The sequence below is a fragment of the Acanthaster planci genome, linkage group LG01 (genome assembly GCF_054643075.1).
Source record: "Acanthaster planci isolate LZ-2023a linkage group LG01, COTS_SCS, whole genome shotgun sequence".
NCBI classification, from domain to species: domain Eukaryota; kingdom Metazoa; phylum Echinodermata; class Asteroidea; order Valvatida; family Acanthasteridae; genus Acanthaster; species Acanthaster planci.
Genome location: NC_141777.1, coordinates 16,375,899 through 16,391,561, shown reverse-complemented (window position 1 = coordinate 16,391,561; position 15,663 = coordinate 16,375,899). Strand labels below are relative to the sequence as shown.

General features: G+C 41.4%; 1 protein-coding gene across 4 annotated transcripts in view; it reads left to right on the top strand.

Annotated features, from left to right (window-relative positions):
- dync2li1 (dynein cytoplasmic 2 light intermediate chain 1) overlaps nt 1-15,663 on the top strand; it is a 119,327-nt gene that overhangs the window by 43,075 nt on the left and 60,589 nt on the right. For 3 of the 4 annotated variants that reach the window (XM_022255281.2, XM_022255282.2, XM_087147604.1), the window contains 2 exons: nt 3,229-3,317; nt 9,312-9,495. The exons of the other annotated variant lie outside the window; for it this stretch is intronic. In XM_022255281.2, coding sequence (XP_022110973.1) covers nt 3,229-3,317; nt 9,312-9,495 — 273 coding nt within the window. The remainder of the gene's footprint in view (nt 1-3,228; nt 3,318-9,311; nt 9,496-15,663) is intronic. 4 annotated transcript variants of the gene reach the window in all.

Genomic DNA, 15,663 nt, shown 5'->3' with positions numbered 1-15,663 from the left:
ACTCAGTAGATGAGTGGGCTCTTTGGAAAATGTTGTGACGTCATGATAACATCATTAAAATGTGTGATTTTTTAGTCACATATTAGAACACATCAGATCGGTTTGCGATTCTCTTGGTATAAAGGAAGCCAAATGTGTACCTTTCTTAATACGTTTTTTAGCTGAGCAACATTTTTACCTTGAATTTCATGATAAATGAAATCAGAAACATTCTGATTCACAAATCTTAAATTTACTAAAAAATTTCAACCTGCTACAAAGTTCCTATGAAATGTTTTTCTAAAGTTAAAAATGACCTCTTTCATAAATGCACCCAAAAATACAAAAATAATCTAACAAACTCTTGGTTAGGCAAGTGGAGCAAATAATAAGGCCAAGAAAAAACATGCTTTGGATTAAATGCATCTCAAAAATAGGGTTGGTTGGTTAGGAATCTTTTCCTTTCGGTCGATTTTTGTGTTGATTGAATGGCATGAATGAGGACGAACACTTCCAAAAATTGCCAAAGAAATGGATTGAAACTTGCTTTATTCTATGTAAAAATGTCTTCAGTTGACTATTCATAAGAATGATGGACAATTCACACCACTATGCACCACGCTAGTTAGGTAATCACGACAGCCAGCTGACCAACGATGGTGGTGTGTCGTGTGATAAGCATATGGAATGCCTGATCCAGACAAGTTGGCAATGAACCTGGAGACACGGCAGGAAATTTTGTGGGAACATGCTCACTTCAAGTACAAGCATAACAATCTCAAATTCATGAACACAGAAAATACATGCGTAGACAAGCTCTTTGGTTTAACTTGCAGAAATCGTCTTGCAACATCTCTGTTTTTTCGACAGGGATCTGTAGGGTTGGTGCGTGTACAGCCGATGTACAGTGTAGTGTATCGAGACTACTTCTGCTGGGAAGTATAGACTGGTTGCCACATTTCCATCATGTGTTCTTTAGCATAGGCGCGGTGTGGCGGGAACCAACACAGCATTGTATTAAGCTCACTTTCACCACTGTGACAAAACATAATGGGAACTCATGAAAATAAAAGTTTCCTCTCAAAAGTTGCAAATTTAAACAGGAATACATATAAAAACAAGCATTTTAATGTGAAAAAAGATTGTTCATTGGTGTTTTGTGAAGACAGAAAAGACAACAGGATTTATTATTTTCGTTTGTTAACTTTTTAAATTTGTTTTTGTAACTTGCCAATGAAAATTTAGGGTGCGTTCAAGCAAGCTACTCCTGTTAACAGATACTCCTGTGTGGCCAAACGGCCGGAGTATGACCCGCAGGTCAGTGAGGAATATACTCCTGCACCCGAGTGTAATGCGCACATATCCTACTCATGTTAATAGGAGTAACCGCGCAAACACATCCTTTTTCTGATGCTGAAAAAATAGGGAAACTGGAAGGACAATTACTTTTGGGGGCCTAATTTTGCAGAATTTATCAATTCACGTTGGGGAACACTCAGCTAAATTCTTGCGTATTTTCTGGATGCCACCATTTTTCAATTTCAGATAGTGAAGACCTTCATTATAAAAGGTCATAGTTCAAGTATTTCACGTAATGAAGTTTCTTTCAACAAGGGATCTGTTAACACTGCCTGAGGACATTAAGTCAATTGACAGTCAAAGTGTGCAATGTTAGGAGACTTTTATATTTACATGTATATATCTGGTTGCACATGATTAGACGATGCACTGTGCAAGCGTAAGTAAGGCTAGTCCAAAACGAATCATCCATCACTTTTTTCTAGCCAGTGTAAGTTGAACTTGTTTTTAACTCTTCAGCTCATTTATTTGCACCACTTTCAACTTCCATTTGACATGACACGTTCAGAAGTTAAAACTTGCGCCCTCTGGTGATACTATGCTTGCTGTTTTTCTGATGTTTTGCCATTACACTGACGTTCAAGGTTTCTAAAATGTATATCTGTTGATTGTTTGTGTTTTTTATTAAATATTAAGTTACAAAATTAGTGTCAAATTTGTCCTAAGGTTTCAATTAATCTTTGTTAAACCTTAATGTTGTTTTTAGAATGAAATGTACTTGTAACTACAATAAAATAAATACATGTACATGTATAATAAATGACAACATGATGAAGGGCAGGGAGAAGGAGAAGCGTGTGTTTTATTTGTGTTTTATCCTTTTTGAGGCAGGGGGTTGGGGCTCAGAGCAGTTGCACAGGATCTATCTCTTTTTTGAACATGTGTTGGTTCTGAAAAGAAAACCAAAGGTACCGCTCAGCAAGGGCTTGTGCATCAGCGGCGCTTTCTTTAGCCTATTTTTAGTGTAATGCCATGGTGCATGTGCGTTTTCTTCTGCACCCAATTGTTGAGTCGCAAAAATTGGGGTGTCCATTCAATTCCGTTGGCTGATTAATGCTGCGTGCTGTGGATGTATTAGAAGACGACTTTGAACAAGTGCCGACCAATGGCTCATGTTATTACATGTACCCACTTTCTCAGCTAGCTAATTACGATTAATTCTTCAACAACTAGTGGCATTCCCTTCAAATCCTTGGGGAAATAATGGTCACTTGCCACTCTCCAACATAAAAAACACCTGTTTTATCAAGTTGACATTCAGGAAATACAAACGGCAACTTCATTATGTTTGGTAGGTTTTGTGCACAAAATATTGGTAGCCAAGGACGATTTTTGGTACAGCTGAATGTTCGGTATAGCGATGTTCCACAGTAGTTGCTATTCACTGCTATTCTGGTCTGGCAAATTTGAGACCTCACTGATCACAGTGGAAGAGCTTTAGGAAACAAAGTGTAGCTTTTAAAATCATGCAAGTTTGTTTTGTCTTGGGCCGTGGAATTTGTGTCAAAAATTTTGCCATATTTTAAACTGGTATCCCTATGTACAGAGTTTGACTGATGCCTCCTGTTATTACAAGCATGTGCTTTTATTTTTGTGTTTTGGTAATTCAGTGCTGATAATGGAGGACTTGTTAATAGGCAAAATGTTGCTTGTTTTATTTCCACTAGCAGTGCAAGTTATGGAAAAACCATGGTGCAAGTGCTTTATGTAAAACCTAGGAGAAATGCCACAAGGACATACAGCTGAAACTTCTTTCAAGGCTATTGTTCGTAATTTTTTCCCCTAGTGTAACCTAGAATAGTGCCAATTGTAATTTTTTTCCGCCTCAAGTGCATCCCATGAATGTTGTTCTTGATTGATCCAAGTTGTGTGTTTTCCTCTTTTATATAGACAAAGGATGTTGCGCACATTTGGGAACTCGGAGGGGGTACATTTCTGTCTGAACTGGTGGAGGTATCCATAAAAGAAGAAAACATTCTGTAAGTACTTGTTCAAAGTTATTTTGGTATACCCCTGCCCAGCCTACATATGCAAGTTTCCCATGTACCTATTATAATTCCAGTTCCTGTGCTCTGAAGTCCTTTGGCAGTCTCCCTACTACCAGCACCTACCATGGAAGATGTCTATTCATCACACTGGGATGGCCCCACATCTCCCGGGCCAGCAACAATGACTGCCACATGCCATGAACTACAGCCGTCAGACGAACTCCACAGCAGTTCACTCAGACGTCACTTGGACGTTACAATGCCTCGGGCCGACGTCCCATTGTCCCTGGGGACAGCCCATTCAGAAGCGGCTCTTTACTGACTGCATTTCGAGCTACAGAACCCATCGGCCTGCTACATCACCTTGGTTTTTGAACGCCTTTCATTAAAACGGCTTCTGGCTACCGGCTAGGGTTATCCGACCTGGGTGCTTCCATCACAGCTCCCTGATGGCTCAGCCGGATTTGGCCAATCACAACCTGCTTTCCGGACATGCTGCTGACACCCCAGGTTTTTTTCGGCGGGTTCTACGGCTGGATCACCCACACATAAGCATAAACACTCATCGTCTTCTGCAGGGTCCAAATGCAAGAAATCTCGCTCTACACCTAAGCAAGATATTTCTTCATCTGATTTGATTACAAAGGTCTGCTCTCTCGGAGATGCTGCCCACTATAGTCAACCTCCACTCCCCTGGCAACTGCTCCTGACCCAAATCCCCCGCGTGAGGATCTCCATCCAGATCCACACCTCTTCAAAATGAAAAGGGTACTTGGCAATTTTTTTGTCTATTTCACCACTTGATCTGCTCATGCTCTTTGTTCTAGTGAATAAACAGAAATCTTATAATACTTGGATGCTGACCTGGATACTATTCCTGGAGTGAACTTCCATCTTCAGGCACTCCTTACCTGCAGTTATTATATTTTTCCAATGCATACGGAATGACCTTAATGCCCCATGCATGTAATGATATGGCTGCAGTCCTCTAACTCAAGGATACAAACGGCCACTTTGAACATAGTACAATGTAAGAAGGCTCATTATTCATTTCTTAGCGAATTCTTCAGCCTCTTTTTGCATGTGGGCCGGCTTTACTTTTGTCCCTCCAAGTTCAGATGTAACCATGACAACAGATGCGTCACTATTCGGATGGGGAACCTCTCTTCCTCCACTCCTCTTAGTACATGTAGGTCGTTCCGCTCGAGTCCAGAGCGACACATCAATGACAGTGACATACATCAATCACCAGGGCGGCACTTGCTCTCCTCAACCCTGTGCCCTTGCGTGGCAGCTCTTCATGTAGATAATCGATCAGGGGATTAGCATAGTGGGAACCAGCAACTTCACAGCAGACGTATTCTCTCGGTGCTGTCCGAGCGACAAAGTGGACTCTTCATGCAAATGTTGTCAGTCAGATTTTCGTGCAGATCAAGCGTCTTCAATTCTATTTCTTCGCACCCACTGATAATGCCTGCCTTCCGACGTTCTGCTCCATTTTCGCTCACCTGCAGGTGTGGGCGACAGACACCCTACAGATTGACTGGTCGGGCCCTCTAGCATATGCCTTCCCCCCAATCTCCCTCATCCCACAAGGTCCTGTCCAAGATAGAATGGAGCTATGTTGAATCGCTCCGTTCTGGCCTTGCCAACCGTGTTTTCAAATACTGACAAGAATCCTGGTGCGTGCTGGACGATCTTTCAGGGCGTTGTGCCCTTCTGCAGATGCTGCGTCTATTTCGCCGGTCCGGACAATGTCCAGTGCTGTTACCGGCCAGGTAGTAGATGCAACTAAGGAGTTTCTCCGGGTGAGTGCTCGCTCTTGCGACACCTGCCTTATATTCCTTTTAGTAACTACACTGTAGTCGCCGACCCACCTCCAGAGTTCGGTGCCACTCTGCATAGTAGGCTGGGCAGGGGTTTGTGAACACAGGAGACTCCTCCCCCACGTGGAGTGAGTCGGGTCCCTTAGTGATACTTACATGTACCCTGCCCAGCCGCTCCTGCCCATCCTTCCCCACTTTGGCTCGAGTAGTTTTCACGGCTTAGAAATGAAGGACTAGCATGGCGGTGGGACCGCAGTGCATTGTGGAGGGTCAAGAGGCAGTATGCATAATCAAGTCTTTTCAGTGAATTGTAATAGGTACATGGGAAATTTGCATATGTTGGCTGAACAGGGTTAAGTATGACTAGACTGTGTCCAAACTTATTATGCAAATGCAAAGTTCAGTGTTAAAATTAAAATTCCATTGCAAAACACCACTTTTGGTAAAGTTATTGGTTTCAAATATTATATTTTGTATGTTCATTTGCAAATGAAATTCAGTACAAACAATTATTTTCTCCAGATCACTATGATATTGTCATCTCTTCATAGCGTTTGTTTTCTACTGTCCAGAGATACTATGCAACATAGTAACAACAAGTGTGCAGTGCAGTAATATTTTATTATTTTCTCCAGATTATAGGTCATTGTAAAGCAGAAATCATTTTGATTGCACCTTTAGAAAAAAAAATCAAAATATCAAAAACAATACTAAACAAACAAAAAATAAACAGTTACACTGAGCATCCTATTTTATGCTAATAAATGTCACATGTCAGTATAGCCACCCTGTTTACTGATGACTTTCAACAGTCTGCTGTCCACTGTTTTTGTCAAATTGTTTATTGTTTCCTTCGAAACATGTGCTGCTGCTTCCTTAATTGCATCCCACAATGCATCCTTGGAGTTGTATTGCTTACCATTAACATAAATTGTCTGCTTCAACACCGACCAGAGGTTCTCAATTGGATTTAAATCCGGTGAACAAGCAGGCCACTCCATGATCTGTTCCTGCTTGAATCCGTTGCGCTCCATCCAGGCTTTTGTGTAATGGGATGCGTGTGAAGGTGCGTTATTGTGCATGAAAATCAGCAGCTTGCGTTGTCTGGCCGGATGCTTCTTCCACCATGGCACAAAGTTGGCATTCAAAAGATTACAATATCCTTCAGAGTTCAGTTTAACACTGTCCTCAACACGAAATGGTCCATTCATCTGATCTCCAACGATAGCAGCCCAAAACATGACTCCACCCCCACCTTGTTGTCGACATAGTTGCACTGGTGCAGACTGCCCCTGAGTTATCCATCCTCTAGCCCATCCATCTGGTCCATCCAGTGTTGCTCTACACTCGTCCGTGAAAATAACGTGTGCAAAGTCAATTTCATATATTTTTCAGCCCAGGAAATGCATTTGGATTTGTGGTTTTTGTTGAGAGGTGGTCGTCTTTGAGCCTTTCAAACCTTGGCAATCTCCTTTAAAGCCTTACAGCGTGTGGTTCTGGATACTTTGGGCAGTTCGCATGCTTCGAATACATGTACCTCTCTGCTGGTTGCTAGAGGATTTCGGCAAATCTGTGGAAGGTGCCGGGCATTAATGTTTTTATATTTTGATTGAACTTGCTTTTTTGGACCACTTTCGCTGTTTGCCACAAATTTTTTCACAGTGCGGCGATCTCTGGAAAGGCACTTGGCAATATCCAATGTAGATTGGCCCTGTCGAAAGCAACTGCACAATTTTTTGTTTTTCAGCAGGCTGGAGATCACCTTTTTTACCCATCTTTATTGTACAGTGGACTGTTGCATAATAACTCTGGACAGTGTTTTCTGAAAATAACTCACATTTTGACTTGTATCTCATGAGTTACAGACAATGCTTCTCCTATTGCATTTCTCACATGTCCACTGAGGCATGGAGAGCAGTTGGGGCATCAGTGTACAAGACCCAACCCACTCTGTGTGGGGGAGGACTTTCCCATGTTGGTAGTTATGGTGTGGACTCAGGGTTTTGTATGGTGTTTTGTGGGGTTTTGTGTGTTGACTTTGTGTGTTCAGCTAAAGAAACCTTTTTCAACTGACACTGATTGACTCAGATGTGACAGTTTGGAAGCAGACCTTAGGCCAGACTTGGACAGAAGTAGACTCAGGCTTGGTTCTGACTCAATCTTTCATGATCTCAGCCTGGATTTGATTTACCTATCTTGAAAGGGACCTTAGTGTTACAAATTTTCATTGAGTCTTTTATAGCAGTAAATATATGTACATGAGACACATTTCATATACAAGGTTGGAAATGGTTCTTCACTAAATATTAAATTTTGTGAAACAACCATAGAAAATTCATCTTGAGACAGGTTGTTGTCCCACTTCCAGTATTGATTCCATTTCAAGACAATATTGGTACTGATGTTTGTCAAAGTGTAGCTGAAAAGCCGGAGTTTCTTATTTATGGTGTAGTTTCTCCTTAACTGTATGGTGAAATACTGTCCATTTTGCTGGCAAGTGGACATATGTAGATTTTCCTTCTTAACCCTTGATTATAGGACTACCTTTTTTCAAACAATCTTTATTTTTGCGAGTATTTTAAGCTTAGGCATTGAACTACATAGTTTATTAAGTTTCTTAATTTAATATAATGTACATCTAGAACATTAAGCATTTCTGGTACGGAAAGGAAGGATTTCTTAAAAGTGCCCTTTCATTATAGCTCATAAGCCTGAAGAAGCCTGCAGAGTTATGACAGTGAGAAGTAGTTTAGTTTTAACCACTTCGTGCCGGGGCATTTTTCAATGTTGAGGATGCTGGGCCGGCATGACTATCATTTTTTCTGTTTTCAAAATCCTTCAGCAATTCATCATTCCATTTAACAGTCGTTTATAGCCACACGGAGTAATCTTCAGGCACTACTCTACATGTAAGTTGACAGGTGACCTTCATTGATGCCTGAATATTTCAGCCAGGCCTGCAGCCTTGTAAACAGAGCCCAGATTGTGCGGTGTTATACAACTGTCTTTTGTTCACGAACCTGGCTCAGTTCACTGCTGACCTCTTTTCAATAGGGGCCAGATTAGCATGCAGCGGTGCTGTGTGGCTCATCGCTGCGGTGGTGGAGAGCTTTTGTCTCCGGTGGTAATCCGCTTGCTCTAAATACCCCAAACCCTGGTATACAGTTTCAAAATAACGCTGGATTATCGCCACTTTTGAGAGTGAAAAATGCCTAGCAGCCTGGTCTTTTGTTCGGAGTACGGTCTTTTGTTACAGGGCCCTGTTTCCTTTGTCCGAGGTCGGAGACCCCGGCCACACATATAAACCATACGGCTCCGATTTCGGAGTCCCCAGCTGGTAGTGGTTAAAGGTGGGGGGAAACCAAGAATACCGTGAGAACAACAGAATGGTGTAAATGTACATACCGGTATAGGGACTTGAAGCCCAATCCGCATATGGACTTGACTGGAAATCAAACCACTTTGCCAACTTTCGTTTTTAAAAAGTGCATGTACATGTACTTTAAAAAAGGTTCACTGTAGGAAAGACTAATATAGGTCAGTTTTCATTGTGGAAACCATAACAACCTGATGTTCCAGCTGCCTGAGAGCCTTTTTTTCCAGATATTGAATGTTTACAAATTCAATCATTGTCCTGAGCAACAAACAAAATGTATCAGTACTGCATTAGACAAGCATTTGGAAAATGTGCATGTACTGTACATGTAGCTAAAACCATTACATGTATAACAATAACCAGCTAGAACTTAAGTTACCTAAATTCAAATTCTCGAACTGACCTGTAGACTTTTTTAGATTTTTGATTGATGGACTTGATGAGTTTTATGTCTACTGTCACGATGTTGTGGAATAGGGTGTTGGCATTATTAGAAATAATTGAATCTGAAAGGGAAGGGCCATACCAGATCACTCTACGCATAGTATGTATTTGACATTTTGTCTTTTGTTATGAGAAATACAACAAATTTGTTCGCTGTTTCTTGCTTTGCACTGTGGCTTTTTTTCTGCACAACTGGATATAAACCAGAGTGGAGTCATTTTTGCATTGGATTTTGACAGAAAAGTACCAACTGTCACATGATTCTTAAAAAGGGTGTCAAGTGTGCAAACTATGGTCAGTGAATTCACGATAATTGATGTTTTTGTATTTTCTCCTCAGCTCCTCATCAGTTATGTTAATCCTAGACCTCTCTCATCCTAATGAACTATGGGTAACTATGGAGGTTTTACTCAAAGCTGCATTGAAGAGAATTGAAAAGGTCATGGACAAACTCTTAACGGCTAGTCCAAGAATCCATGAAGAAATCATGAATAGATCACGGAAACGGTTCGGAGATCATCCAGTAAGTACATATACTGTGTGCCCATAGTAGAACCTAGATTGCAACTAAGAGACTGTTTTGTTTGCTCAGTGCGAATACAATACATATACGTCAATGTATACTGGACCAACCTTACATACCTAGTACGGACTTGTGAACAAAAGATGTCCACACCATGTAGGAGAGAAAGACGTTTTGTGGACTTACACACGTCCACAGGACGTTTCACCTTCTCTGAAAAAGAAGTTTAGAGGTATTTGGGGTTGGGGTCATAAATGGAAGAGGAAAAGTCAAGAAAACCTTGCACAAAAAACAGCTGAAAATCGTGTTCCCAGTTGAAGAAAAATAAGTATTTTCACTGAGTTTTCTTAACTGCACGAAAAGATAGGAATGTCCACAGTAGGTATGTAAGGTAAGTGTGAGTGTGTGTTGGGGTTAAAATGGGCGTGGTGTAAACAGGATGTACTTGATGTTTGAAGCATCTCATGGTTGTAAAGTACTCAAATTTATTTGTCAGGGTGAAATCTCACTCTGTGAGACTTCTTTAAGTGAAAATAGTTCGATCATCAAAAATTTACCTCTCAAATTTTTTGTTTAATGTATTTTTCTAATTAAATATTCAAATTGTGCATTTTCAGTGTATAGTCTGCACTCTTCTGAATTTGGGAGTCTTGACCTGCCAGTCACTTACTACATGTACATATCAGAGTCAAATTTAATGATGGCCCGGTGGCTTATTTGCCCAGGCTTCTGAAGTTAAAATAAGGCCATCTTAATTGCAAATACCATTGCAAACATTCATATTTCAAAGGAAGGTCAAATAAACTATATTTTGACCTTTGATCACTCAGAGGCTGAAAAATGAATCTTCTCACATTTGCCAAAAGAAACTTGCAAGTGTACCCATTGTGGTTACAAAATATTACAGTTGAATCTCAGGGCGTCAAGCACAAAAATGTTTGACCATGTTAGCACATGTACATTTACATGTGTACACAAGTACCTAAGAGTCACTGTACAGTTTGATAGAGTTTGCCTTGACTTTTCTCCTTTAAATGTATCTCTCCCCACCCCATCCAAATGCTTTGAGATCCAGGTTTCACATGCTTTACAGGGAAGACAGATTAACTACAATCTGTAGATATTTGTGTTCATCCGTGAAACAGTTATAAACTGTTCATTCAGTGATAAGGTAAAGTAAAGACAGGCTGTCACAACACATTCAATAGAAACAGGAAGTGTGGAACTTAAGCAGAAAGGACTTTATATAAATCAGGTTGCAGTTACATAACTGTAGTCACTGAGTAAGGTGTCATCCCCAAAGCAACTTAGCATTCTTCCGCGTATTGTCCACGTATTTGTAATGGGTCTGACATTGTTACACAGGGGGAAATCCGCAGGGGTGTGTGCTGAAGCATGAGGGATTTATTGAGCCCGGCGGCCGTGTGCCCTTTTGTTATCGTTACAAAAAGCTTTGTGAATAAGCATGATTTCTCTGGACCTCATGAATACCAACAGCCGTTCTGCGGAAAAGACATTTCCCTATTTTCAGTATCAACATTTAGTAAAGTCAATGGGGTCATTACAGTCGTTAAGAAAAGTTTTGTCGAATTTCAGTTCGGGTTGGGACATCTACACGCATGTACATGTATCGTACATGCGCATGTGCAATGGTCAATGCACATTGAGACATATTTGGAGCTCGCTACAAACGTGCCGTAGTACTTCCGTGTATAAATGATACATTAATGCAAGTATTGAATCTCCTCCTCCATCCCATATTCATGAGCAACTTTTATTTCAACAGTTTTCACTTTTTTCCAAAGTTTATTTAAGTGTTAAAATTCCGTGGAATTCATCGAAGGCAGTGTGACATTGTGACCAAAACGGTTGTGTTTAAACCATGCTTGACTCAACAGAACGATCGGAGGATATGTGAAAACAGTAAAAACAGTATGCTCAAATGGTAATTTCCTGCTTTACTTAATCAAACTGGATTCCGAGTAAATTGTGTTCTGGTTATTTTTTTCACGAAATAGATTCAACTACCAAACTCATTTTCCATTTTTTTTATCAAGTTTTCTAAAGTCCATTCCATTTGCTATTAATTCCATGCCATATCAAAGTTGAACATCTAAACTGACCAGTGCATGTGGTTCGGTTTGGTTCAGTTCGAAAGTGCCATGTTCTATGATTTTGGCCTTGATCCGGTACTTTGGTTGCAGCACTAGCTGTCGCTCTCAAAAGGTTGTTTAGCTACTGGTCCCTTTTCTTTGTTCCTCAACATGATTGGGTGTTTGTTGGCAAATCCCATGCTCATAAAACTTTAAACTCGGAACAAACCTAGTAATTTCTAATGGCAGCATGTTTTCATGCTGTGACTCATTTTATGATTGTCAGACAGCTTTCTGCTGGGTTGTAAAGCCATAGGATTTGCAAGATCTCAAAAACAGGACTATCGAATTATTTTGAAATATCCTAATGTAAAGTAAGTACATAATAGTGTCAGATAATCTGTGAAATCTTACTGCCAGAAATCCTGTCATTTTCGAGAAATTTTTCCAAAGGTCTTCTGGATGGAAGATCTTTGAAAAATTTCATCAATTGCAACCGTTAGCTCCTGCTGTTGCAAGAGTATATATTAATGGGTCATGTGCAAAATGCCAACACGCCATCAATATGCCTGAAGTCATGATTAACTAATGAAATAGATAAATAACCATAATGAATGACCTAAAAGAGAATTTGGAATCGTCTGAAATTAAACTGTATTTATGAAACTTTGGAAATTTACTTCATGTAAATTATATTATCTCAATATCACCCCTCAAGGTAATGGTATGGTCCAAATCAATTATGATCTCTCCAGAGGATCTTCGGGGCCAGTGTTTCTCAAATAAAATCTCCAATATCGAGACATTTAGCTTTCTACTTTTCAAGTCACAGAAACTCACATGACCAAACCACAAGGATGCACGTACATTGTAGCTCCCACATTTGTTGATCTATAAAGTGTTTACGATGGGCGGTGCTGATGAACGTGTGAAAAGCGAACTGTACATGTATGCGCGTGTTCAATCGTGCATGTGTACATGTATGGTACGTTTGGTCGCGTAGTCACTGTGGTACTGCAGCAGTCAACTCACTGCTCGATGAATCGTTGTTTGACAATTTTCAGCGTTGCATTGTTGAAGATGAAACACGAAGTTTAAGGTAAATTCGCCAACCACAATTACCATGCAAAGCGAAGGAAAAGAATGTCTTTCTTAAGAGCCATAACTAGTCTGCAGATTGACCTCATCTGTTCAGCGAACTGTCCTGGCAGGCAGGAACGTGCTGTGATCCATGGTGTTTTGCAAGACCATTTAAACGAGCTGCGCTCTGAGTGTTAAAAATGAACAGCATTTTTGTCAATTTTTCACAGAGCAGTGTACTCAAAAGCTGAAACAAGTCCCTTGAATGATACACAAAGTAAGTCACAACCCCCAAATTGGTCAATTTTGGCAAATTGCAGTACATGCAAATCCTGTACAGTTTTCAAACATATGCATCCATTTCAGAATTCCCACCAGGGCAGCCAGCCAACTTCAGAAAAAAAGAAACTTGTGGCTTTCAAGTTGTTGGCTAATAGGCATTTTGTCTCGTTCTAACTGAAAGTCAACCAGTCGGTCAGTGGAAACTCGGCCGCATGCTAATTCATAGGGATTTGCCGTGCCAAAGATTGCCGGCCGATACACGGAAGATCGGGCATATTCCTGGGGTTGGTAATTTGCATAAAGCTTGCATGTTGCATTTCATCCGCAGATCCACTGGGTTGCTAACGGCTCTTTTGTTTGGCAGGGATTACCATGCTCTCTGTGATTGTGTGAAATGTCCACATCCTGGAATACATTGGCAATTTGGAGATGACGCCTAAATACAGTTGTTTTCATTGTCTTGAAAGCCACACAAACTTATATACATTTCATCTGTCCGTGGGTGATAGATGCAGTTAAACTGAGTTAATAATGCTTTTGGCATTTGCTGAAAACTTGATCAACTGCAGTGCACTCTCTAGTACAACAATACATTGTGGTGCTGCTGTCATGTTCATCCGTCTTTTTCAAAAGCATTTGAAGGTCTGAGCCAGAGTGGGGAGGGGAGGGCAGACTGTTGGGATAGAGATTCTCTATTGGACTTGTCCCACATTTCTGTGGGGGAGGAATCCACTGTGTTAAGCCCACTTAAACAGTTGTAAATATGCAGAGTAGCACAGATCACAGTAGGAGGGTTGGTGAGGACACACCAAACAAATCGTAAGTGTACCAGAGAGGAGGAACAGGTGAGCAATCATTCAAGTAATGGTAATTTGTGGGAACTCACCATGTGGTTCTGTGAAGTTGATTTGGCAGCAGTCTATCCTGGCAAAGAATTTATCCCTTTGGATCTACTGATGTGAGGGTTTTCTTGCCATGAACACAGTCCATCTGCAAGATGTCACTCGGGTGGCATGAGGTAAAGTTCGAGGGAGATTTCCAGCCGGCTGTATGGCATATGTCTGCAACTGGAACACTCTGAAAGTAGTTCCAGGAGCTAGAAATTGCTCTGATGTCATGTGCTTTGATGTGTTAGAGAGTTCAATTGTAAGGTGAGGTCAGCCAATTGAGGTTGGCAAATGTAATAGTTGAAACAGTCCATTGGGTGATTGTGTCCATGGATGCTAGGCGATGGGGTTTGACTGTTGTCACAAATAATTGTTAAGGGTTCTCCCTAATTTTGTGGGTTCGTGCCAAGTACCATTTGAGAGTCTTAACAGGGCACCAGAGTTTATCATTAGTCGTTCCTGAATGTGTGCAATGCTGGGGACGAAGATGTGTGGTAGTTTGAATGATGCGGTCTGGTTCTTCATGAGGAAATCCACAACTGAAATGAGTCGGACGCCATGTAGTTCTCTGTAGATGTGGCTGTCAATAGTGGATGTGCCTGAAGTTACTGGGTAACTGCCTATGCAAGATGTACACTACAGCTAGCAGGAAGGCCAGTTTCGTGGAGAGGTGCATTAAGGATGTGGGGCAAAGTGGTTCGAAAGAAGGTGAAGGATAAAGGTCAGGTCCCAGGATGGTATGAGTAGTCAAGTAGGTAGGCACTCATTGATCATCCACATAGGAGGTGTTACAAAGAGCATTGTTATCAGATACAGAGGCGAGTTGGAATCTCTGATGAGATGGGTCTCTATTTTTTGTGGTTGATCAGGAAGCCTAGACAAGTGGTTACGTTATCAGTGAGGCAAGTAGATATTATCAGCCAATGGTCCAAGTACAGAAATAGTGTGACATCCATTTGGTGGAGATGAGCAGTGCTTCCATTGTTCATGAATCTGAGAAGTCTACAGCGCTCTTCCTACCCAAACAGTCTCAACCTATGCAAATTTCTCAGGTATCTATTGTTAATGTGCTGAAAGGATTTGATCACCCATAGTGCACCCTAACCTCCCACAATGCAAGGAGGTCTCGCTGCCATGATGGTCCTTCTTTTCTCAGTGCTGTAATGTAATGGATGTGTCTTTCTTGACACCTTCAAGATATCACGTTTCCGTTTTTGCTACACGTTTCTGTGTCAATCGATCATCCATCGTTCCTTCTTGAATAAAGTATTTACCTTAATTTTTAAACTTTGTGCGGTAAGAGTGTTTTTCTGGTGTATATTTTGTGGTTTTTTTTCTTTTTTTTTTCCTTGTATGTGCACCCTGCAGGTTGTTTACTGTTGGTACTACAGGGTTCGTTCCAGCTGTGCCTGTGTCTACCTTACCAATAAATTACAGGCCTTAGCCAGTTGAATTCAGGGGGCCGCTGTCAGGATCTGTCATACTCCCCTGTCTTCTCCGGCCTCCAGGACATGGAAAAGGCCTTGTCATCGTCCAGGGGGTTCCAGCCCGTCTCACCATCATGAAGTACACCATGCCCTTCACCCGACGTGGTCCAGGAAATCCATGCAGCATTCCAGCCAGTGTTCCCCCAGCGATGCCCGCCATTTGACGTCGGCCAAGAAGACCATTTCTCTGGCAGGGCCTGTGTGTACTCCCTCTCACCTAGATGCCGAAGTCATCAGACCAGGCTCCCCACGAGTGCCAGAGCCTGCCCCATCTGGTGTGCTGTCAAGCCGTGACACCCCAGCATCCGCTAATTCAGGGTCCTGTTGAGCCTACCGGGT